Consider the following 25,082-nt stretch of genomic DNA (forward strand, 5'->3'; position numbering starts at 1 on the left):
ATCTTCTGATCTTTTCTATTAAACATTACTTGGAATTTAAAAAAGAGAATCCTTTTGGAAGGGTGATAAACTTTACCTATTTTTCTGAAAAGTCTCAATCAAAATCAAACAAAAATCTGAAGATAGCGTGGAGACGACTCATTCCAAATGTAGGGAATGACTTAACGGCTTTAAAACAACCAAGGGCCCAAGGTTTTACTTCCCCATCCGATGAGAATCGAACCAATGATTTTCCGCTTACGTAGCAGACAACTTAACCACTCGGCCAAGCCTGCTCCAACGTGACATAGGAAATGCAAAAACAATTTCATCAAAATAAAAAAAAATACGACTCAAATTTCTTTGAATATTGATTTCATGAAACTATGCTCTGAGAGGTACTTTCATGGTCACGAATCCATGATCCATTTTCAATATCTCAGTACGACCCCTTTTATGTGTATGGTATCTTTTAAGATATGTTTTTTAATAATAATTTCTAGCTCAAAATCGTGATGAAATAGTACTTTAGTGTCGATAGCTGACAAAATGACACACTTATTCTTTTTTTTTGCATAAAACATCGGCTCTTGGCGATCGATAATGGAATAATTCTAGTAACAATGTATTTTGATCATGAAACATGACAAAATATTTGGATGTGATAAGTGAAGCACAGCATGTTTCATAATCCAACATTACGCTTTCAACGTTCTAATCACAGCCAATTCAGCATGCCTTCATGAAAATTAACCCGAAAGCAGCCTGAACCTGAACGAAATCTCCCTTCCAAAAAGCGAGAAACCCCTAAATCAGGAACTCCGGTCTAACGTTAAACCATCGAAGAGCAACCACCAAACTCCCCGCCGAAAAAAAGGCCCATCCTGCTGCCACGGCGATCATTAGAAAGAGGTAAACCATAATGAGATAATTTAAAGTTTTAAAATTAAGTTCCCGAGCGCTTTTTTTGGCTGCCCCATACTGCGACTTGCTTCGTGAGCCCCCAAGCTGGGCGCGCGAGAGAGATCTCCTCGACCGCTTTTATCGCGCAAAACCAATCTTTCCTCACGAGAACGGAGAACATAACTTCGGTCCATCCCAAGGAGGGGTTCAGGGAGATCGGGGGACGACGACGATCCCAACCCATTTTCAAATGTTGTTTTTTCGTTGTTTTTCGTTCGCGAGTTCTGCCGGACCCCGACTGCCGGAGTGCCCCGTGTGGAGAGTCATAAGCATTCATAATGAGTTAGTTACACTTAACATGTTTTTCAAGAAATTCAAGATGAACGTCCCTCCTCGCGTACGGGCAGACTATGCTGGTGATGCTGATGATGATGATGAAGCAGCTCGGCGAAGAACCTGCTGTGCTGTTGGCTTAATGTATTAGAACCCCTCCTCGTGTTTCTGGAGGGTAGATCTGGCCACGTCCATCTTTGGGAGGTAGTCGACGGAGGATGGAAGGGGGTCCGGATCCAATCAAGGCCCCGCAGCTCAGCATCGACGCAGACCCGGGCTGAAAATATGAGATGGTGGTTCCAGAATACCCCGAAAAAATCCGAGGGAAGTAACAAATTGAAGAATATTATGAATTATCATACTCGTATAAGTTAGAAGACGCTGGAACGATTCTCCATGCTGTCTGTGCTTTTGCCCAATCATTCCGCGATCAGGTCGGGTCCAAAATCGTGTCTGGCCAGCAAAAAGAAAGAGTGGTTTCTCATTTAAAATTTAAAATTAGACGTTAGTCGAAATATATCAATTGGACAGGCTCAGGCACGGTCATAAAAATTATGTTATTATACAATCGCGAAACTGAGTCGAAAGCTGTTTTCGGAGGACGATCTTCCAGGAATCGCTGCCGTTTGGAAGGGATTTTCAAGGGAAGCAGGTTTTTTTTTCTGTAACCATCAGACAACTTGAGTTTTTTTGGGCCAAGGAAATGTGCTAATGAGAGTCGTCACCAAGATTTCGTCTGAGGTGGCTTTTCAGAAGCTGGCCAAGATATGATCTGATGGCGAAAATCAACACATCACGAGGTCTGGCGATTCTGTGGGAAAGTTGGCTTGAAATGTGATGCCCGTTTGGACATTTGAGACAATTAGCTACCGGTAGGGGACGGACGAATGAGTCGCCATAACTGAAGGTAGTTTTTAGGTCTTATACTGCTTCACAGTTTCAATTAGAAAAATCAGTTTTAAATATGGTTGATAAGTTTATTTTTTATTTTTTATTCAAAAATGATCCAAAATCTGTCACAGTTTCAATAAAGTCTAAATAATATTTCCATTAAAATTCTCCCTGAAATCTCATAATTCAATCTACATATTTAAAAATTCAAATCTCCAAACTTTCAAATTTTCAAATCTTTTAATTTTCAAATGTGTAAAACAATTTTCAAATCTTTAAAACAATCTTCAAATCTTCAAATCTTCATATTTTCAAATTTTCAAATTTTCAAATCTTCAAATCTTCAAATCTTCAAATCTTCAAATCTTCAAATCTTCAAATCTTCAAATCTTCAAATCTTCAAATCTTCAAATCTTCAAATCTTCAAATCTTTAAATCTTCAAATCTTCAAATCTTCAAATCTTCAAATCTTCATGTCTTTTTCAGAATGTCTAAATCATAAGGAAAAGGTCTATGTCGTCACAAAAAAAGTATTTTTAAAGTTTTTGTGTCTTTAGATCCGCTAATATTTAGCTGCACCTTTACTAATTATTTTTAACCATGTGACCTCAAAAAGACATATTAACGGTACCCGAAAAATGTCCCTTCGGCGAAATGTCACATCATTAATTTCCCATAAATCAACCGCCCCAACAGTGTAACAGTGCAAACGCAATCAACCTAAAGTGACCAGCTCCATCATTTAGCAGCAGTGAGCATCAGCCGTAGCCGGGGCCTTGTAATGTTCTTGTCCACTTATTGAAACCAGTTAAGAGTCCGGGGCCTCGTAGTTAGCAATAGCTCGCAGGCAGGCGTCGAACAATTTTCACAATTGGCTGTGTGTTGCAGCCAAAAGGGACTTCTGAGGGTTGTGGCTGTAAACAAGATGCAAGAAAAAAGTACTTTATTACGATCACTTCCAACAGCGTGAGCCATCGTTCAAGCTGGAGCTTGATGGTTTCAGCAACTCTGCCATTCTGCACCAGGCGCTGACTGACGGATGGACGGACGACGGGACGAAGCTGGCAAAATAATTATAAAACATATTAATTTAAATGATGCATAATTTCTCAATTATTGAAAGATGGCTACCGGTGTGAGGGGCTCATGTGTGTGGTGCTGAACAGAAGCTACTACTGTATTGTGACTAGGACTAGTGTGCATGGGTAGGAGGACTTAGCAAAGCACACACTCACGTGAGGCGTCAACCAAGCATTTGTATGCAAATGGAGCTGTTTTGCATAATTACACCTTCTAAGTTTTTTTTTTCTATCGTCACACTTTGCGCTAAGGGAAATAGGTTTCGAGAAGCTTTGTTTTGTTTTGAATTTATTTGAACATAACAGATATTATTTTGAAAACGACAAAATAACAATAAAAACGCTAAAGTCTTTGTTCTATTAAAATCTATTTCTCTTGGTTTTACTCCAAGTGCCTCATTTTGGTAATTTTGATCATTTTGATCATCTTGGTCATTTTGGTCATTTTGGTCATTTTGGTCATTTTGGTCATTTTGGTCATTTTGGTAATTTTGGTAATTTTGGTAATTTTGGTAATTTTGGTAATTTTGGTAATTTTGGTAATTTTGGTAATTTTGGTCATTTTGGTCATTTTGGTCATTTTGGTCATTTTGGTCATTTTGGTCATTTTGGTCATTTTGGTCATTTTGGTCATTTTGGTCATTTTGGTCATTTTGGTCATTTTGGTCATTTTGGTCATTTTGGTCATTTTGGTCATTTTGGTCATTTTGGTCATTTTGGTCATTTTGGTCATTTTGATCATTTTGGTCATTTTGGTCATTTTGGTCATTTTGGTCATTTTGGTCATTTTGGTCATTTTGGTCATTTTGGTCATTTTGGTCATTTTGGTCATTTTGGTCATTTTGGTAATTTTGGTAATTTTGGTCATTTTGGTCATTTTGGTCATTTTGGTCATTTTGGTCATTTTGGTCATTTTGGTCATTTTGGTCATTTTGGTCATTTTGGTCATTTTGGTCATTTGGTCATTTTGGTCATTTTGGTCATTTTGGTCATTTTGGTCATTTTGGTCATTTTGGTCATTTTGGTCATTTTGGTCATTTTGGTCATTTTGGTCATTTTGGTCATTTTGGTCATTTTGGTCATTTTGGTCATTTTGGTCATTTTGGTCATTTTGGTCATTTTGGTCATTTTGGTCATTTTGGTCATTTTGGTCATTTTGGTCATTTTGGTCATTTTGGTCATTTTGGTCATTTGGTCATTTTGGTCATTTTGGTCATTTTGGTCATTTTGGTAATTTTGGTAATTTTGGTAATTTTGGTCATTTTGGTCATTTTGGTCATTTTGGTCATTTTAGTCATTTGGTAATTTTGGTCATTTTGGTCATTTTGGTCATTTGGTCATTTTGGTCATTTGGTCATTTGGTCATTTTGGTCATTTTGGTCATTTTGGTCATTTTGGTCATTTTGGTCATTTTGGTCATTTTGGTCATTTTGGTCATTTTGGTCATTTTGGTCATTTTGGTCATTTTGGTCATTTTGGTCACTTTGGTCACTTTGGTCATTTTGGTCATTTTGGTCATTTTGGTCATTTTGGTCATTTTGGTCATTTTGGTCATTTTGGTCATTTTGGTCATTTTGGTCATTTGGTCATTTTGGTCATTTTGGTCATTTTGGTCATTTTGGTCATTTTGGTCATTTTGGTCATTTTGGTCATTTTGGTCATTTTGGTCATTTTGGTCATTTTGGTCATTTTGGTCATTTTGGTCATTTTGGTCATTTTGGTCATTTTGGTCATTTGGTCATTTTGGTCATTTTGGTCATTTTGGTCATTTTGGTCATTTTGGTCATTTTGGTCATTTTGGTCATTTTGGTCATTTTGGTCATTTTGGTCATTTTGGTCATTTTGGTCATTTTGGTCATTTTGGTCATTTTGGTCATTTTGGTCATTTTGGTCATTTTGGTCATTTTAGTTTATAGTTTTTAGTTTTTAGTTTTTAGTTTTTAGTTTTTAGTTTTTAGTTTTTAGTTTTTAGTTTTTAGTTTTTAGTTTTTAGTTTTTAGTTTTTAGTTTTTAGTTTTTAGTTTTTAGTTTTTAGTTTTTAGTTTTTAGTTTTTAGTTTTTAGTTTTTAGTTTTTAGTTTTTAGTTTTTAGTTTTTAGTTTTTAGTTTTTAGTTTTTAGTTTTTAGTTTTTAGTTTTTAGTTTTTAGTTTTTAGTTTTTAGTTTTTAGTTTTTAGTTTTTAGTTTTTAGTTTTTAGTTTTTAGTTTTAGTTTTTAGTTTTTAGTTTTTAGTTTTTAGTTTTTAGTTTTTAGTTTTTAGTTTTTAGTTTTTAGTTTTTAGTTTTTAGTTTTTAGTTTTTAGTTTTTAGTTTTTAGTTTTTAGTTTTTAGTTTTTAGTTTTTAGTTTTTAGTTTTTAGTTTTTAGTTTTTAGTTTTTAGTTTTTAGTTTTTAGTTTTTAGTTTTTAGTTTTTAGTTTTTAGTTTTTAGTTTTTAGTTTTTAGTTTTTAGTTTTTAGTTTTTAGTTTTTAGTTTTTAGTTTTTAGTTTTTAGTTTTTAGTTTTTAGTTTTTAGTTTTTAGTTTTTAGTTTTTAGTTTTTAGTTTTTAGTTTTTAGTTTTTAGTTTTTAGTTTTTAGTTTTTAGTTTTTAGTTTTTAGTTTTTAGTTTTTAGTTTTTAGTTTTTAGTTTTTAGTTTTTAGTTTTTAGTTTTTAGTTTTTAGTTTTTAGTTTTTAGTTTTCAATTTAAATAGTTAAAATCTTGCAAAAGACTTCCTCAAAACTTCGGACAAAGACGTCATAAATTTACCATTCCCAAGAATCGCATCAAAACACAAAAGCTGTAGCCAAAAAATCAACTCCAAAAAAAAGCTCTCGATTTCTGAACCACGGTTGATTGGTTATTTAGTTGTTTTTATGCCTTTTGGCCCTCGCCGTGTCGTGGTATCCTCTTCACATTATCAAAACCGCGAGACATGTTCATTTCCAACGACGACTTTGAACAAACGGCAGCACTTTTAATGGGGTTCTGGTGAAGCTCTTTTTCGATGGTGATTTTCGAGTTTTGAATTGCTCGGTCGCCATCTTTTTCGGTGCCCCCGAGAGAATGGCTGGAAATAAAATTTATTGCCAACAAATAAAAACCCCACGAGGATTGGGAAATTTTTGACAGTTTCGAAGAATTCGTATGGGGTTTGATGTTCAATTTAACTGGTGGTTGTTAAGGGTTAAGGAGGAACGAAGGGCTGTTTTAGAATTTCGAGATTTGAGTTGGGTGGGGTTGCCAGGAATCGGTTTACTTGTCAATTTTTACACAAATTACAACTTCAAACCGCTGACAACTTCTTTTAATTTTTTGCAATGTTTCTATAACTAACTAACTATTGAGATTATTTTACTAACATTTTGTTACTAAAACATATATTGCTGGCAACACTGCTCCTCGATTGGTTACCCAAAACCAATCAGTCTGGCCAATCTCGAACCCCCAGAAACCGAAATGATCCTCAAAATTCCTTCTCGGTTCTTCGATTACCGAAAAAGCTTCCAAATTTACGAACCATTCCACGCACAACGAGTCGCCAGCGATTTAAGAGGAAATAAAATCGTCCCCGGCGAATATTTGCAGCATTTTGGGGGTCATAATTTTCCCTCGCGAGATTTCTGATTGGAACGTCGCTGAAATTGGACACTTTGAGGGCCGGATTTGATTCCGCGGCGTCGGTGCACAATTCAGTGGCAATTTGGAACGGCTTCTGCTTGCCTCCCGCCCCCCTTTAACGAACCTCCCCCTTCATTTTCCCCATTTTGCGGACACATTTCGACGGTTGGAGAACCGTTTCAAATTTCCATAATCCATGAAATATTAATGCGTATTTTCGGCCTTTCTCTCAATTTTACGCGTTTGGGAACAACATTTCAGCTTTTGAACTCTAAAGACGACCATCTCTTTCGCAGGGGAGCCCAACTCGACCGTCTAAATTGAAATGAAAACGGGAACTAATGTGTTATTTTTGATAATCAGCAAAACGGCAAGCTGGCTGGCTGCTGCTAGAGTTCCTCAAACCTCCATTTATCTCGATTTTAATCGCGGTGATGATGATGGTGACGACGAAGACGGGATGGTATGATGAGTTGAATTTGATGATTTTTTTTTGTTCCACAACAATTCGTCGTTAAAAGTGGTCGCGAGCGATACTTAAAATGCAAAGTTTAATTAATATTTTGGGAGGCGGGTTCTCACAACATTATTTATGAAACGTGGGATTTTTATGGCCGTTTTCTAATGTTATGGAAATTAAGGCAATGGCAAGAAGCTACCGATTTCGAGGCAAAGGAATGACATGGCATTATAAGCAAAGAAACGTCTTGGTTGCCCGAACATCGTTTGTTGAATGGGATTGAATGAAATTTGTGTTGATTGATTTAAAATATAAAAAATGCAAATAAATTCCATTCGCGTGTTGAGAAAATCTCATAAGATTTGTTCCCAGTTCTGTTCAATTTGATCAATGAAATATTTTTCAAGGTTTCTGTCGCCTTTCCCCTCTTCAAAATTGGTAAGGCAAGCAAAGTTTTTGTCAAGCCCCCACCCGTTTTTCAAAATCCGTCCAAAAAAATCAGGAGGCAGAAAAATATGTCTTTCACAAATCTTCTTAATTTCATTGAAAATTTTAGTGCAATCGCAGAAATCAATTTAAAATGCATTCCCCTGCGTTTAGAAAAAAATTACCATGTTTGGGTTTATTCTTAAATCTTTTAAATTTCAGTGAATTTTCAATAAAGAGTACCACAAAAAGTTTTTTTTTGTTTTTTTTTAATTTCTTTGGATCCTAGATTTTTTTAAAGCTAATCTTTCCAAAAAAACTGAACTTGTGTAGCATATATTGTTCATGCAAATGTTAAAACTATGACGTGTAGATTAATTTGTTTTAGTTTTTATTTTATTTGCACCCCTACTCCCTCTGTCGAAGTCGAAGGACAAATACTTTGAAAAATATTTGCATTTGGCCTAATCATTGAATTGGCCTCGTTTGGTAACATCTAGATTTTTCTTCGTATTTTTTTTTAATTTTGTTAAACCGTTTAATTGTATTTAGAAACGTTTATGATATGTTCACTAAAAAATAATTCAAAATTTTTATGTATGGTATACAATATGAAACAAGAAAAAATATCTTTTAGTTGCGCTTGATATTGAAATTTTGAAATTATTTCAAAATTCTACAAAACTTTCAATCTTGTACATTTTAAATTGAAAAAATAGATTCTATGACATTGTCAATAATTGTGTCACTTAAAACAACTCATTTTCATCGATTCCAATGTTTTTGTAAATTAATTGTTCAAAAACTAATGGTTTAATTTTGAAAGTCTCATAGAGAAAATTGTAAAAACTTTATAAACTGTTCATAAACATTCATAAAGTTTGAAAGAAAATAATAATATTCAAATTTCCGGAAACGATAACCTAAAAAATATGTAATTTTTTATAACAAGGCTAACATTTCAAAAGGGCGTAATATTGAATGTTTGGCCCTTTTGAAATGTTAGTTCAGATTTGAAAATTTTGAAACTAATGTTTTCAAAAAGATCGGAAAATTTCACGAATGTTTCAATTTTTAACATTGAAAATCGGACCATTAGTTGCTGAGATATCGACGTTAGAAAAGGGTGGATTGTTTGGGTGAGACTTAGAAAACACCAATTGTCCTGTTTTTAAACCTTTGCATGGCAATATCTGTGCCCTTTATCAAAATTTTACTAGAGTACTTTTTGATTGAAAATTCGATTTTACAAAATTTTTGCGACCAGTAATTTGTTTTTTTAATCAGTATTAATTCAAAAATTCATCAATCGGTCGAAGACTTTTTTTCCCATTCTGAAAATTTCTGAAAAGTTGGCATTTTATGTCTCCTAAAACATGCCAGAAAATGAAAAATAAATAAAAATAGTGTTCTTTTGCAAATCAAGTGACAAAAGTGAAATTTAAAATCACCATTTTTTTTACCTTGCATCATTTTTTTCAGTGTAGTCCATATCCATACCTACAACTTAGCCGAAGACACCAAATCGATCAAAAAATTCCTTCAAAAGATACAGATTTTACTTTTCATATATCATTTTTATAGGGACTGCTGCCAAATTTGTATGGACAAACTAATGATGCAAAATGGCTTCTTTGCGCATACCGAAGGCACCAAAAAAGTTTCAGCTTGATAAAAAATTACAAAAATTAAAATTAATAAAAAAAAGACCGATATCGTAGAAAACTGCTCAAAAGCAAACAAAAATCGATTAGATTGCACCATAATTCAGCTATTCAAAGGCCATTTAAAAATCAAAAATCTCTGGAACTAGTACTTGCACTGTCAGGCACTTTTGCTTAAAAGATAGCTTTTTTAAGTCCCATAAAACATACAAAAAATCGAAAATTTAAAAAATCCGTATTTTGAGAATTAAACTTTTAGTGAAAAAAAATTAATTGGGAAATTATCTAAATATGAATTTATTATTTGTTTAAGGTTGTACCTTTTTAATCAATAGTCCTATTTACAATCTTCATTTTTGCCAAAGACACCAAATCAAGGACAGTGAGGACAGCCCCCAAATATATAGGAAGACTTTAATGGTGAAACAAATAATGCTCAATGGTTTATTGAAACATGAGCAACTCTCTACGAAATCAGCCGATTTCGACCATTTTTATTTTCTTGTATTTTTTTCTTTGACTTAAACTTTGTGGGGGCCTTCCCTATGACCAAATAAGCTATTTTGCGTCATTGGTTCACCCATACAAGTCTCCATACAATTTTGGCTGCTGTCCATACAAAAATGGTATGTAAATATTCAAACAGCTGTAACTTTTGAGTGAATTTTCTGATCAATTTGGTATCTTCGGCAAATTTGTAGGTATTATTGAGGACTTTGGAGAAAAAAATAGGTACACGGTAGAGGTGGGCAAAATCGCTCTTTTTTAGGAGTCGCTCATTTTCGTTCGCTCAATAAAAAGAGCCGCTCTTTTGAACGGCTCTTTCGCTCTTTTTCAAAATTTGGATGAAAAGGTTGGACATTGGACTTTTATAAATTATTTGATTAAAAAAAAATAAACTGAAAACGAGAAGATGCCCTTGAAAACCTTAGGATCTTCATGTCAAGATTTCTACTCGAACCTAAACATTCGAGTAATAGAATGGCATCCAAACTTAAATCTAGCATGCCGGAAAAATTGCTTGTAATTTTAAAATTGTATTAATTTCTACATGAATTGAAATAATGCTAATATTTTATTTGTAGAAAATATTCTGTGAACTTTTTCTACATTCTGATTGAATCGATAAAATATTCAGTATTCAGTACATTTTTGGTAAGATTTTAACAAATCATTAACTTTTGAGATTAATTTTTATAAGCATTGATATTTTTGAAATTGCATTTCCAATTCTCAAAAACAAATTTAATACTATTTTTTTTTTTGAAAATTCAATAAATTATATTTATATCAAAAATCATGCCATCTTGAAACGGTTCTTTCAAAAGACCGGAGATAAAAAAAGAACCGCGGTTCTTTTTTTGTGAGCCACGGTTCGTTCGCTCTTTTCAGTGAACCAGAACCGGCTCGCTCTTTTTTTGCGCACACAAGGAAAAAAAAATGCAGATTTTTTTATCAACTTTTTTTTCACTAAAACTCAATTTCTCAAAATATGATTTTCGAGATTTTTTGATATGTTTTTGGGGACAAAATTTGCAACTTTTGAGCCATAGAGAAACATGGTCAAAAAATCTGCCGCCGAGTTATGAATTTTTGAAAAAAGAGTGATTTTTGGAAAAAAAATCGAAGTTTCATGCAAAAACAAGTTTGACATTATTTTTTAATGCAAAATTGAATACGTTTTGATTTTCGTGTTTCTTTTTCTTAAAGCGGCTCTATCTCACCAACCCGAGGTCCTGCTCTTCAATGTCTTTTAGACAATTTTATAGCAAATTTTCTGAACTTAAAAAAAAATATTTTTAGAAATGGTCACTTATGGTCACTATTTTTAAAAATTAAAAAACTGCAAATATTTCGCTAAAATCAAACTTTTGGTGGCTATATCTTGAAAACGGAGCCATTTATCAAAAAATCTGTAAAGTACTTTTCAATTGCAAATCCAATTTTGCATAAAAAAATAATGTCAAACTTGTGTTTGCATGAAACTTCGATTTTTTCCAAAAATCACTATTTTTTCAAAAATTCATAACTCGGAAGCAGATTTTTTGACCATGTTTCTCTATGGCTCAAAAGTTGCAAATTTTGTCCCCTAAAACATATAAAAAGTCTCGAAAATCAAAAAATACGTATTTTGAGAATTTGAGTTTTAGTGAAAAAAAAGTTGATAAAAAAATCTGCTGCTTTTTTTTCCCGTGTACCTATTTTTTTCTCCAAAGTCCTCAACAATACCTACAACATTGCCGAAGACACCAGAAATCAGAAAATTCACTCAAAAGTTGAAGCTGTTTGAATATTTACATACCATTTTTGTATGGACAGCAGCCAAAATTGTATGGAGACTTGTATGGATGAACCAATGACACAAAATAGCATATTTGGTCATAGGGAAGGCCCCCACAAAGTTTGAGTCAAATAAAAAAAAAACAAATAAAATCCATTTCCGGTTTTGGTAGAGAATCGCTCACAAAAGGAATTGAGAGACATAGAGGTATTCGAAAAACAAATTAATAAGGAATCAAAATACGATAATAAGTGTTAACAAGAGGAATATATCACTCAAGGGGTGACATACGGTCGGGGGGTGAGATTGAGTCATACAAATTTCCGCATTTTCAGTCCCAAGACCCAATGTCACCGCTGATGACGGAATGTAATGTTTGTTAAAATTTTAATTAAATAAAAAATATTTTTAATTTGTGATGGGAAATTTTACCTTAATCTTCAAATTAAAATTATGGGTATGAGTGAGGAATGCAATAAGGACCACACAAGACCTGGGGGATGGTTTGATTTTTTGATTTTGATTTTGTCTGAACTTAAAATCACAACAATATTAAAATATATAAATGTTTAATACAACTTTATTTTAAATAGTAGTAAATTAAAAGAAAGTTTAAAATTTTCGCTCAACTCGTTAGCATTTCTATTAATTAATTCCAACTCATCCACTCGCAGGAAATCGACTCCATCTTAACTACGCGATCCAATGGAATTGACATGATACTGATCAGTTTCCAATCTGAGAACAGCCGCCTCAATTCATTCCCATCCAATTAAGGAGCAACGGCGTCCAGCAGCGTTTCTGTTCCAACTCTGTTTTCTGTTACGATGATGTTCAATCTAGCCAATTTCGTCCAACAACTCAGTGTGTGTGATTAAATTGTTTCTCGAAATTGGATACTATTTTCCCCCCCAAAGTCACCATGTTTTTAAGCCAGGGGAGGTTCGTTAACCCATCTCAATTCCAGCTGTGCGTGAGTTTCCAAAAATGCTAGAACTCTTCTCCCAACTCCCTCCAGCTAATGAGCTCGTAAAGGTCTTGTTTTGTGTGGCTCTGACTGTTTGAAACTTGGAAACCTTTTTTTTAATGACTCGCGAGAGAAATCCAACATGGCTGCGCTCAAAAAGCCATTAGTTGTAAATTTCCGGCCCCGAAAAGTGATCCCATGCTGGGCCGGACCCCCTCTCTAATATTTATGTTCGTCGACTAGTCGACATAGCTAGGCCTTAAGTGATACTAAATTTTAATCGTACCCCGGACGCCTCGAACGCTCAAGATTGGTAGCTTCATTTGAGTTCGCCGGGGCCTCGAAAATTGCCTAACCTCTTAAAATAAAGAGTTTACGAGACGTCCGCGGCCACAGTCGTAAACTTGAACGTCGTCGTGTCTCCAATCCCCGCTACGCGCAAGATTTGGGCTTAATTCTGGGACCAATCAAAGCCGCGGGAACGAACCGCGGCCAGCCGGAGGCTGTTAAGATGTTAATGTACTTTCATAAATTATCAAATTTATTTCTCGTTCTTTCTCGTTTAAGATAACGTGGCTGTGGTGCGGTGAGATGTGGACGGATTTTGGGGGTGAAAAGGGACAGAAAATCACTTGAAGAATGAGAAGGAAAAACGCTAAAGGTTGTAAAATTGAATTAAAAATTCAAATTTTTAATCCGGCTCCTCCCAGTTTGTTCCGGGGGATTGTGGAGAAGATGAAGATTCTTGACCAGTTGAATGAGTTCGGGATATTGGGTTCTCTTTTCGGCGATTTCACTGAGGTTTAAGTGGTCGAAATATGGTTATGTTGCGGTTGAGATAAACGAATTTCGGAAATTGAATCAAGAGCTGTTTTGAACAGAATTTGGAATCTTAAAATAAATTCATTATTAATTGACAAAATAATTTTTTATGGAGCACTTACATCTCATGAATTTCACTCCTTAGTTGAAGCCTTTTCAAATTCTTTTATCGGGTTCAATATATTTTCCAATCAACTACCTGCTGTTCCAACGTTCTTACATCCTCCAGAATCCAAAAATAAAAGAAACTCCAACATTCCCAGCTGGAACCACCCCACGCCGGGAAACCAATCATCGCCGGGTTCGATGTTCATAAAACAAATCTAAAAGGGGAGCACCCCACCCTTCTTTTCCTGCCCCCACCTTTAAATAAACGGAAACACGATGAAAAACAATAATCGTGTCCGAATCAAATTGGTCCAGGCGATGTTGGTTCTGGAAGAGGGAAAAGAACCCCAACCGAGATTGGGTCTTATTTCATTACCCCTTTTCTGTTGGGTTTAGGATTTCTGGGTGGAAGGTGTTTCACCCCATGGTTGGGTCCGAAAGTAAAAACTAAAAACTTCAAATTGAAAGTCATGCCAGGTGGATGGAAATGAATCGGACAGGGGATTCAGAATAGAAGAACACTTTTGTAATTTCTATGTTTATGAAAATTAAATATTTAGTTAGAAAACAATGTGAACACGAAAATAACACACTTTTATTTGTTTTTTCTTGTTTCATTTATCCAAATTTCTAAATTAAATAATGTTCAATATCTCACGTTTAGTAGAAGAATTTCTTTTGATCACATTTTGCGATGGTTAGTATTTTATTTTAAACCAACGTAAATTCTAAACCAAAATATGAAAAGTTCTGAAATATAAAACTTAAAAATCAATGAAACTTATCTTATGATTTGTTTCTTATTACATATCTACATTGTCGTGTTATCTTGTCGCACGTGCATTTTGGGCCAAATTGTGCAGCTCGTTGCCTCACTTTTTACCTTCACAGAATCTCAAAATTCGCTTTCAAACTTTAGATATTCAATATGAACCGAAAATTTTTTGTCACTATCAATATGAAAGCATTTTAAGATAGCACTTGACAAAACCTGGAAATTAATGTAAGTGCGACAACTGACCAAAGGGATTTCAGGACAGTTCGCGTTCAACACATGCATATGCTCGAGTACCGTAAATATTTTGTAATTATAACTCGGGACTCTGGAAACAAAATTCAACCAAACTTCGGGACAATACAAAAAAGGTCAACAAAAAAACGTGTTTGTTATTGTTTATATTGCTTGCGTTGAGCAAATATCGGACAATGTGGAGAGCACTTTTTTACTTTTTTTATTTGGCAAAAATAGTTTTGTTTGAATTTTTTCAAACGAAACTATTTTTGCTAAATAAAAATACACCCGTTTTATATTCGATTTTTTCACACAAAAAATTGAATTGCACATAAAGACACATTTTTGAAAAAATCTGTTTGTTGGATATCTTGGATAGGGGAACTATTCCCTTTCTCCGCCTATTTCTATTATCGGCCTATCAGCACTTTGATCATGAATTACAGCTTAAATAAAGTGTTTTTGACTGTTCCAAACTAATGAATAGCTCAAATAAAAGTGAGCAAGCATCTCATCATTGTTGATACACCTGAAAATGTTATTTAATAGCGGAAAACGGCAAAGGTGATGAGAATTGGTCGAACAGCTTAGTGTGATTAAAATGGGTACATTTCCCCTATCTAGAGTTTTTTTTAAATAACATATGAAAAACAATAGCTTTTAGGTAAGTATTGTAAATTGAGTCTTTCGAGCTATGCCACAAGTTGGTAATTTTTTTTTACAATTTTTTAAAAGTCCATTTTTTGTCTTATTTATTTAAGAAGGTTATAGGTTTAATTTTTTACTTTGGACATAACTTTTATTTTTATCAAAAAGTACTTTACATTAAATTTAATATCGTACTTAGTTTTCTTGTTTTTGCAAAAAAAAAAACTCTTTTTATTTTTATATTCATTTTCATAAAATACAAACTTTTTAGAAATTTCAGAACGGGCAAAAAATCTTTGATTTTTTCAAAAAAAATCGAAATATTGATCGCAAAAATTTTTCAACTTCATTTTTCGATGTAAAATCGAATTTGCAATCAAAAAGGACTTTAGTGAAATTTTGATTGAGTTTACCGTTTTCATGTTATAGCTATTTTTAGGTAACTTTTTTGAAAATAATAGAAGTTTTTCTTTTTTTGAAATTAGTGCCCATGTTGGCCCACTATTGAAAAAAATATTTTTGAAAAGCTGAGAAAATTCTCCACATTTTGCTTTTTTGAACTTTATTGATAAAACCCTTAGTTGCTGAGATATTGCCATGTAAAGGTTTAAAAACAGGAAATTGGATGTTTTTTTAAGTCTCACCAAAACAACCCATCTTTTTCTAAACATTCGTGAAATTTTCCGATCTTTTCGAAAACAAAATTTTCAAAAAATTTAAACCAAGACTAACATTTCAAAAGGGTGTTATATTGAATGTTTGACCCTTTTGAAATGTTAGTCTCGATTTGAAAATTTTATGAATATTGTTAAAGAATAGAACGGAAAATGCCATGAATGTTTCATATTTTAACATTGTAAATTGGATCATTAGTTGCTGAGATATCGACGTAAGAAAATGGTGGGTTGTTTGGGTGAGACTTAGAAAACATCAATTTTCCTGTTTTAAAACCTTTGCATGGCAATATCTCAGCAACTAAGGGTCGTATCAACAAAGTTCAAAATATAGAGCTGAGCTTTCCGAAAAAAAAAATACTTTTAAAAGCACTCGATTGAGTTTTAGGGGTTAAAATTCGAAAAACTGGTCAAAAATGGTCAAAATCATAACTTTTTTCAAAAAACTTTTTTGTTAAATTCTGATACCTCGTGAAGAATACATGCAACCCCCTTATGTCTATATATGATTTTTTTTGTCTGTTCTACATTTTTGTAAAACATTGTTACACTCTAAAATGTAACCCTGTAAAGTTAGAAAAAAACACGTAATTTTAAAATGAAAAATTGTGTTCTAAATGAAAAAATGACCCTTGTGGGTTATTTAAGATTCCAAAATAACATTAAATTTCCCATAAAATGACATGTCTCACGATTTTTGACAATTGAATAACGGGAAATGGCAGCGATTTTAAAACTATTTTTGAACTTTTTTTTGATGAAAAATACGTTGTTTTGAAATTTTGAGTACGCCATCAAATTGGGCGTCTAATTTTACACAAAAAAACCTTTGACACCAAATTTCTAACTCTTAACGGTTGCGAGCTACAAATCACTAAAAACGTGTCTTAGTAAAAAAACAGAAAAATGAAAGGGGTCGTACCGCCCCACCGTCACGAAATATCGAAAAATCGACCTCGGATTCGTGATCAAAAACCAAAATAACCCTTTAGAGCAAAGTTTCACGCAAATCGAAGACGGGTCGGGGCAACTGCTGTGTGAGTTGGTGGAGAATTACCCATGGACAAACTATTGATGCAAAATGGCTTCATTGGTCATACCGAAGGCACCCAAAAAGTTTCAGCCTGATTAAAAAATACAAAAAATGGAATGACTGAAAATGAAAAAATCCTGTTTTAATAACTTCGATCAGTATGCTCACCAAACGTCAAATAATTGAAGAACAGATATTTAGAAAATATATGTTTTAAAATTTGAAACAATTTTCGATGGTTTATTTCAAGCAAATTAAAAATAATCAATGTTGATGAATTGATTGTTTTATATGAATGTGAAATTTGAATAAATTCAAAAGAAATAATATTGAGTATTTTGTTTCCCCGAGCAGACGGAAATAACTTGGGAATAACATTCTTTGTTATTTGAAAATACTAGGCCAATAACATTTTATGTTATTTATAACATGATTTGTTATTCGCCGTTATGATTTTTTTTGTTATTGGATTGTTATTGTAATAACAGACTAATAACATTTTACGTTGTTTTTCGAACAAATCTTTGTTATTATTTTTTGTTATTTTAACAACTAATCCGATCATCCCAATAACGTTTGGAGTTATTCTTCCATAACAAAAAATGTTATTCTCAAGTTGTTTTTGCTGTCAATCAATATCAGACCAATAACATTTTTGGTTATGATAACATAAACTGTTATTGAACTCTTATGCAAAAATGGATTTTTCAAGATTATTCCATAACACTTTCTGTTATTTTAACAGTATTTGTTATTGAAATGGCATGAATTTAGTTATTACCGTCTGTTCGGGTCAGGCTGGTGTATTTTTGAGAAAAGTCACAAATTTTTTATACAGGATTTTATAAATAAAAATCGTGTTTAAAAAATGAGACCATTTTTCTGTAATCAAAAGAATTTATAAAAAGCATTGTTCTTGTAGATGAATCTTTAGAGTGTTTGTTCATGTTCATATCTTCAAGCCCAGATCAAATCCATGAGATTAAAATATGTGGGGAAAAAGTTTTGAAAAACACTCAAATCTTATCTAGATAAAATCCTGAATAATTGGAAACTGTTTTCATTTAAAAATATTGAGTATCCATAAACAGTCCACCTTTACCTCAGCAAGTTCAAGACATTTCTCGCTCACTACGCTCACCAAGGGTGAAAAATTACGCGAACACCCCGTTTTTTCCTCCAACCATTTTCGCTCACACCACCTCACGGCGAGCCAGAGCATGAATTTTCTGCTCGGCCTTTTTTGATATTGTTTTATTGATCGTGCCCAGCATGAAAAATGCACTCACGAGGGTCCCTTGGAGCTGGCCACTTGGCAGGGGGTCGCCCGTAAAATGCCGAGGCCAAGGAGAACAAATTTAATAATAAATGAGAATATCATTATTATTAAAATTTATAAATATGTAAATTTGAAAACTTGCTTATTCAATTTTCAACTCTTTCGCTTTTTTCGCTGAACAAGTCTTTAAAGGTGGATCAGAACAAGTTCGAGAAATAAACGGGGCTGGTCAGCAATTTGGACCGGTCATCGGAATGGAGCTGTAACAAATGATGAGTCCTCGCCACCAGCCAGAACCTGGTCCAGCCGCAGCAGCAGCAGCAGCAGGGCGGCTCCTCTTCACAAGATGGTTTCCCTTTAAGACCCTGGGTTCGCTCGCGAAGAAGACCGCGCAGAATGAGATATAAGAAATTTTTTATCTTAATATTTTCTTAAACTTTTGTGCGCTTCGGAATCCGGTTTTGCAGCCGGGGTTCGACCTCCTCAGGGAGGTCGGGGGAAAAGACACGGAACGGGGAAAAAAACGAAAAACATAAAATTTCAACCATTTCTTCTGACTTCGGACTGCTTAGTGCTGCACAACCTATAATTTTTGTATCATTAATCACACTCCTGGGTCCTCGCGAGAGGGAAATCATTTGCCCGCTTGCCTGCGCGAGTTTTGTGCCGGAGCTGAAAGCTTCGTCTTCTCGCGAGGGGGAACAAAATTAAGAAATGATGTAGTTGTTTTTATAAATTATCCATCAGCCATTAACAACGTAATTGCGCGCAACACACCAATCTCGAACTCGACTTTGCTCATTTGTTTGGATTGTTTTTTATTTATTCAATTTAAAACTAACAGTTGAATTGCGTGGTCAGCGATGGAATTCGCTTTTTTTCATTTTAAAAAAAAAAGTTGACCAAAAAATTGGGTTTTCATGCCATATTCAAGGGGTTCAATGCATTCTATGAATACATTTTATTTTGAAAGATTGTGTAGCAAAATAAATTTATCGTAAGGCTTCGTTCAAAAATTACGACAAAGAATACGGGGAGGGGATGGGGTCTGAGCTTTGTGAGAGCCCTGGTTATTGTTTAAGAAAAGGTTGTGATAGGGTGGAGGGGGTTCTGAAATCCCGAAAATTTCTTGACGTAATTTTTGAACAAATCCTAACGACCAATACTGTCTCGTGTAGAAATTTATATTTTACTAAAACATGCTTTCCTTATTTTTGAGTGTTGAAGAACAATTTCAAGCATTCTTGAAATAAATAAAAAAAATCATGTAACAATCATGAACTGATTGTAAATGTCTTTTTTTACTCATTTTGCTGAAGTCCAGTTGCAAACTAAAAAAAAAGAAAAATAAGAAATTCTGAGGTCGAAATTTTTTTAAGGCTAGTGTAGTCTTCTTAAATACAACTTATTTATTTCACTTGGATTCCTGAAAAAAAAAATATTAAAAAAAATAATTCTGAACTAAGGTTTTAAATGTTATTTCCATTCAAAAATGCGTTTTTAAATAGAATTGATGATTATTTTAATTTTTATGGATTTTTTGGAGTTTTATTTTGATTTTCAAATAAATTACAAACTTAAAAGAAAATTTGATGTTTTTGCCTATGAAAAACTAAACGAGATATAATTATTTTTAGGTTTATTTATTAAAATTGCTTATAACCTTGCAGATATAGCTTACAAAACATTTTGTGTTATTTTTAATTTTATTTTATTATAGTTAGGCCGTTGCAAATATTTTATGTATTTTATGTATGGGGGCTTGGCTTTGATCTGAGCCGAGGGGGGGGGGAAATTGAAATTACAAGCCTAGGTTTAACATTTGGATGAAAAAAGAGTTTTAAAATGCATTTTACAGGCGTACAGTTGCTTTCCAATCATTAGTTTTGAAAATATCGAGGTATTGACGGATTTTTTTTTCAGAAAAAATTTTTTTGGTGGGACTGTACATTGGTATTTCATGAAAATTTAAAATGTTTTCAAAGGAGTTCAAACATGCTAGATATGATTACAAACGCGGGAAAATACATTTGAACTGGTTTTCAGTTGATCAAGCTTTAATTTTCATTAAAATTTTGAAGTTTTTCGCAAAAATATTTTTTTTGCCCCCTGATTATTCAGGCCAACTTTGAAGGGAAGGAGGGGAGGGGGTGACATAAACTTTGAAAAATATTTGCAACGGCCTTATTTGTTGCCATTTCTAATTGAAAAATAGAAAAAATTTATTAAAAACACGTAAAAATATTAAAATTTATACATTTTAACTATTGAGCAATTGTATAAAAATTCGCCAATAGTTTATTTTTGTATTATCAAATTAACCTTAAACTTTAAAGTGACCTTCCTTAAGACTGAAGAAGCCGTTTTCCGTCATTGATTCGTAAATATTACTTTCCATATAAATTTAACATCAGTTCATACAAAAATTATATTTTATTACTCTATGTATCTTAGGATCGGATTTTCGTGTTTTCGGCAAAGTTGAAGGTAAGTTCAATTTAGGAAAAATTGGAAAACTCTAGAAAAATTACCAAAAGAACTCAAATAATAGATTTGTGAAAAAAAAAGTTTTTCTGCAAATTTTACCCGACAAAGACAGTATTGCTAATTGTTCGATTTTTTTAACTTCTAATATACTTTAAACTGAAGTCAAAAAGAAGTATATTATTCGAGTTAAATCCACCTTAAATGTTATTTTCCTAAAAATTCTGAATAATTGCAAACTGTATTCATTTATAATATTGAGTATCCATAAACGGTCCACCTTTACCTCAGCAAGTTTTAGATATTTTTGTCTCACAGATTTTTCATAAAATGCACCTTAGTCGAGTTGAATCCACCTTAAATGTTATTTTTGCTAGTTTTTATTCCATTTTTTTCGTTATGGTGATTCAGTCTAAACTTGATTTTTTTAGGGTTTTGCGAATGAAACTTTGGATATTGGTCCCCTTCGACTTTTTTCACAATTTTTTTTCCAAATAATAATCCAAATTTCCAAATAACTTTATGTGTTCAAATGAGAAATATAAAAAGTTTCCTCTTCAAAGATTAAGGCAAATCAAAAAATTAACACAAAATAATCAAAAAAAGGTTGATTTCTGGAAGAGCTGCTCATAGTAAGAATGCACGGAGAAAAAAGAGTTCCCAAAATCGTGAACAAGCGTTCATGAAAATGGGAACCTCGAACAAAGTGTTCAAATTCCATGGTACGATTTTGAAAAACATACCATGAAATTTGAACACTTTGTTCGTGGTTCCCATTTTCATGAACGCTTGTTCACGATTTTGGGAACTCTTTTTTCTCCGTGTGGGCGTATTACCAAAATGAATTATTCAACATTGAAAGGTTAACTTAAGCTTCTATTACACTTTAGCAAATGTTATTTTTGGACTAACTTAACTCTGCTATTCATAAACATTTTTTCAAAAAGATTTTTTTCACATTTAAACAGAATAAAAACAATTTCGATGGTTATTTTTGATTGTTTTCCTTCAATGGATTTACTCGATTCTTTAAGCTTAAAAAATCGCGATTATCATTTGAATAGCAATCATTTAAACTTATTTATTTTCCGTTTAGAAATATGTTTTATCAAGTCTTTGAAATTTCATTATTCTGTCGTCCCGGAACTTGAGAACAATTTCAGACTTAGATCCGAAAAAAACGTTAATAAGGAACAGCTTTTCCCCCTCCTGCTAAAGTTTACACACAAGATCATCTGTAATAACTCTTAGCTTTAAGAAAAATGTTATTACAAAAGCCGACTCTTTCCTAACCAGGTCCTTGAAACGAAAAGGGCCTAATGAAACAAAATATGATAAAAAGGAAAAAGCTGTTCCTTTGATTTTGCTTTTGAATATTCACTATTCTAATTTCAGAAAATTTAGAATTGGAGAAAAAATAATAAATTGCCTACATTATTAATACATTTAAAATAAAAAATATGTTAAGAAAAGAAAACAAATAGCCTGATTAAAAAAAACATAACATGATAAACATACAAAAAATACAGCACCTACAAATACTTTCAAATGATAAAGAAACGACATCGATATGCTCACTTAGTCCACTATTTCACAGTACAAAATTGTGTAAATTTGGAAGGTTGAATATATCCTCTCTTTTCCTCTTACTATCCCACATCTATTAGCTATTTCGAAGGTTATTTTTGCAATTGTTTTCCTTTTCTGTCCAATTCGTTTTCCTTAGTAAGAGTAAACTCTCTCTCCATTAAGAACAAAGCAGCTGTTGAAAGGTAGTCCATATCTCAGCTCAGGATAACAATTCCACCAATGTATTTGTTAAAGCAACCAAATAAATGAAAAAAATGAATATAACCTTTTTATGATATAATTTTACCTCAATTCAGACTAAAAAAGTGTCAAAAGTGGCAAAATTACACATTTATTCTGGCATAAAAGATGTACACCTTCCCAGATGCAATATTACCAAGACATTTTTTTAACTGTGTTGATCATTCGCCGTAGCTTATTCATACACACTCTTCATTCATCATCGAACAATTCCATTGTTCGAGAACTTTAAGGAAGACTAAACTAATATCGCCGTTACCATTGAAATTGGGAAAGTTCATTGCAATTGTTTTGTAGACACAGCTGTTTTTTTAACTCAGACATTTTCATTGATAAAAACTAACTTCAAACGTATCCCGATGAATAATTTAACCATTATTGTCTACTTTGCACGTGCTTTACAATGTGCGGTATAAATTTGGCCTCCCAAAATTGGCAAAACACAGTATAGGTTCAGTTCTTCGCAATAACTGGAACCAAAATGAAGCTGTTCCCGGTGCTGCTGGTGATCTGTTTGATCGTTTTGACGGTTGAATCCCAAAACAACGGACGTGGCCGCGGAAATGGAAACGGAAATGGCAAAGGCAACGGCCAGGGTCGTCGCAAGTACAAACATCGCCCGCCGAGCTCGGATGTCGGTGAGTACTTCTTAAATGATGGTGTCGTACCAGGATAATATTGAGTGGGTCTACAGGTGCACGCCTGAGGAAGTGGAAAAAGGGTGTCAACAAGGAGTTCCCGCATGAAATGGGTGCCGATGAGTACAACGAGTTCGACATTATGGTACCGCCGGCACACGCGGCCAACTATGAGTTGCCGGAATCTGGGCGCACGCGCTGGACCAACGGAATTATTCCGTACTTGATCATTGGAACATATTGTGAGTATTGCAAGAAATCCATGTTTAGGTTTGTTGGTCATCCAGATTGTCTTCAGCGCCAGCAGAGATCGACATGATCAAAAAGGTGATGCAGACCTTTGCGGACAACACGTGCGTGCGGTTTGTTCCGTGGAACAACGAGGCACTGTATCTGAAGATCAACAACTCCGTCACCGGGTGCTGGTCCCACGTGGGTATGTACAGCTTTAACGACTACAACCTGGCCAACCTGCAGAACCCGAACTGCATGAACCCGTCGACGATCACCCACGAGTTGATGCATGCCGTTGGATTCCACCACGAGTTTACCCGGCCCGACCGGGACGATTGGATTTCGATTGACACGACGGCGCTGGCGTTGAAGCGTCAAACGCCGGAGTGGATTCAGACGAACTTTGGAAAGATGAGCACCGATCAGGCGGATACGTTCGGAATTGATTATTATTACGGAAGTTGCATGCACTACTCGAAGTACGCCGGAGCTTGGAACTATTCGAGACCGGTAGTGATGAATACGGTGAGAAGTGATTGTTTATGGTTGAAAATGTGTTAAAAATTCATTTCAATTTGTTGTTCTGCAGAAACCCTGGGAGCGTAACGACTTTGGATGCTTGAACGGATTAACTGCCATCGATATCAAGGCTATCAACCGTGCCTATGAATGTCCAGGAAGTGTTTGAGGAGCAAACTTCACGAATGGGATAAATTTAAAATAATAAATATTTGAATGATACTGAAACATGTCTTTGAAATAATTTTCTGACTTAAAATTGAGAATATCTTGGATAAGATTTCATAAGAATCTAAGAACCATTTGTAAAAAAAGCCGTATTTCGATCGGTATTCGATGTATTAACAAATAAAAAAGCAATTTTAAAATGATAAAAACACACTTAGATTTTTTTACAGAGTTCGGTGTAGTTTACCGAATTTTCAGCTGCTGAACAGTTCGGTAAACTGAAAATTATCGAATTCGGTAAAAACTTACCGAAATTCAGTCATGCAGTTCATTATTTTTCATCTTACAATCAAAATTCGGTAAAATTTCGTTCATTTTGACAGATAGATTACCGATCTAAACTTAACCGATTTTTCAACTACCGAATTCGGTAAAAAATCTAAGTGTGTATTGAGTTTGGGACGCCACTTTGTGCAACCACAATCGTAAAAGCCCTGTGAGGTTGTTTACGATTTCGCAAATCTACTTTTCTTTATAATGTTATCATTTGGTTTACAAATTTAGATTTATTTTTATCGAATTTGGGAGTTGAAAAATCGGTAATGTTGAAATCGGTAATTCATCCCCTCAAAATGAACGAAATTTTACCGAATTTAGGTTGTACGATGAACAATGATGAACTGCATTACCGAATTTTGATAATTTTTTACCGAATTCGGTAATTTTCAGTTTATCAAACTGATCAGCAAATTCGGTATTTTGGTAAAATTTAAGTGTGTAAAATGCAAAATATGGAAAAAACATTTCTCTTCAGACATTTGAAAAAAATAAGCTTGATTTAAAATTTTAAAAATGTTTTATTGTAAATATCCGGAAATTTCGCAAAAGCTTGATGTTCGGATGAACCAGATAAAAAAAACTAATTTTTGTAGCAGCTTTACAGACAGCTCAAAAACTGTAAATATATTTAGATTTTAGTTTTAGCTCACAGTTTTTAACCTTCTGTACTCACTTTAATAGTCTTCCTCTTTCCTTACAACTCACGACTCTTTCCA

General features: G+C 33.7%; 1 protein-coding gene across 1 annotated transcript; it reads left to right on the forward strand.

The window, feature by feature from the left end:
* Positions 1 to 22,922: 22,922 nt before the first annotated feature.
* Positions 22,923 to 24,087, forward strand: LOC6043087 (low choriolytic enzyme). Its single transcript, XM_038251046.1, has 4 exons — positions 22,923 to 23,106; positions 23,163 to 23,348; positions 23,411 to 23,865; positions 23,930 to 24,087. The coding sequence occupies exons 1-4, from the start codon at positions 22,950 to 22,952 to the stop codon at positions 24,026 to 24,028; spliced, it is 897 nt and encodes a 298-aa protein (XP_038106974.1). The 5' UTR covers positions 22,923 to 22,949; the 3' UTR covers positions 24,029 to 24,087.
* The last annotated feature ends 995 nt before the right edge of the window (positions 24,088 to 25,082 follow it).

The sequence above is a fragment of the Culex quinquefasciatus genome, chromosome 2 (assembly GCF_015732765.1).
Source record: "Culex quinquefasciatus strain JHB chromosome 2, VPISU_Cqui_1.0_pri_paternal, whole genome shotgun sequence".
Lineage (NCBI taxonomy): Eukaryota > Metazoa > Arthropoda > Insecta > Diptera > Culicidae > Culex > Culex quinquefasciatus.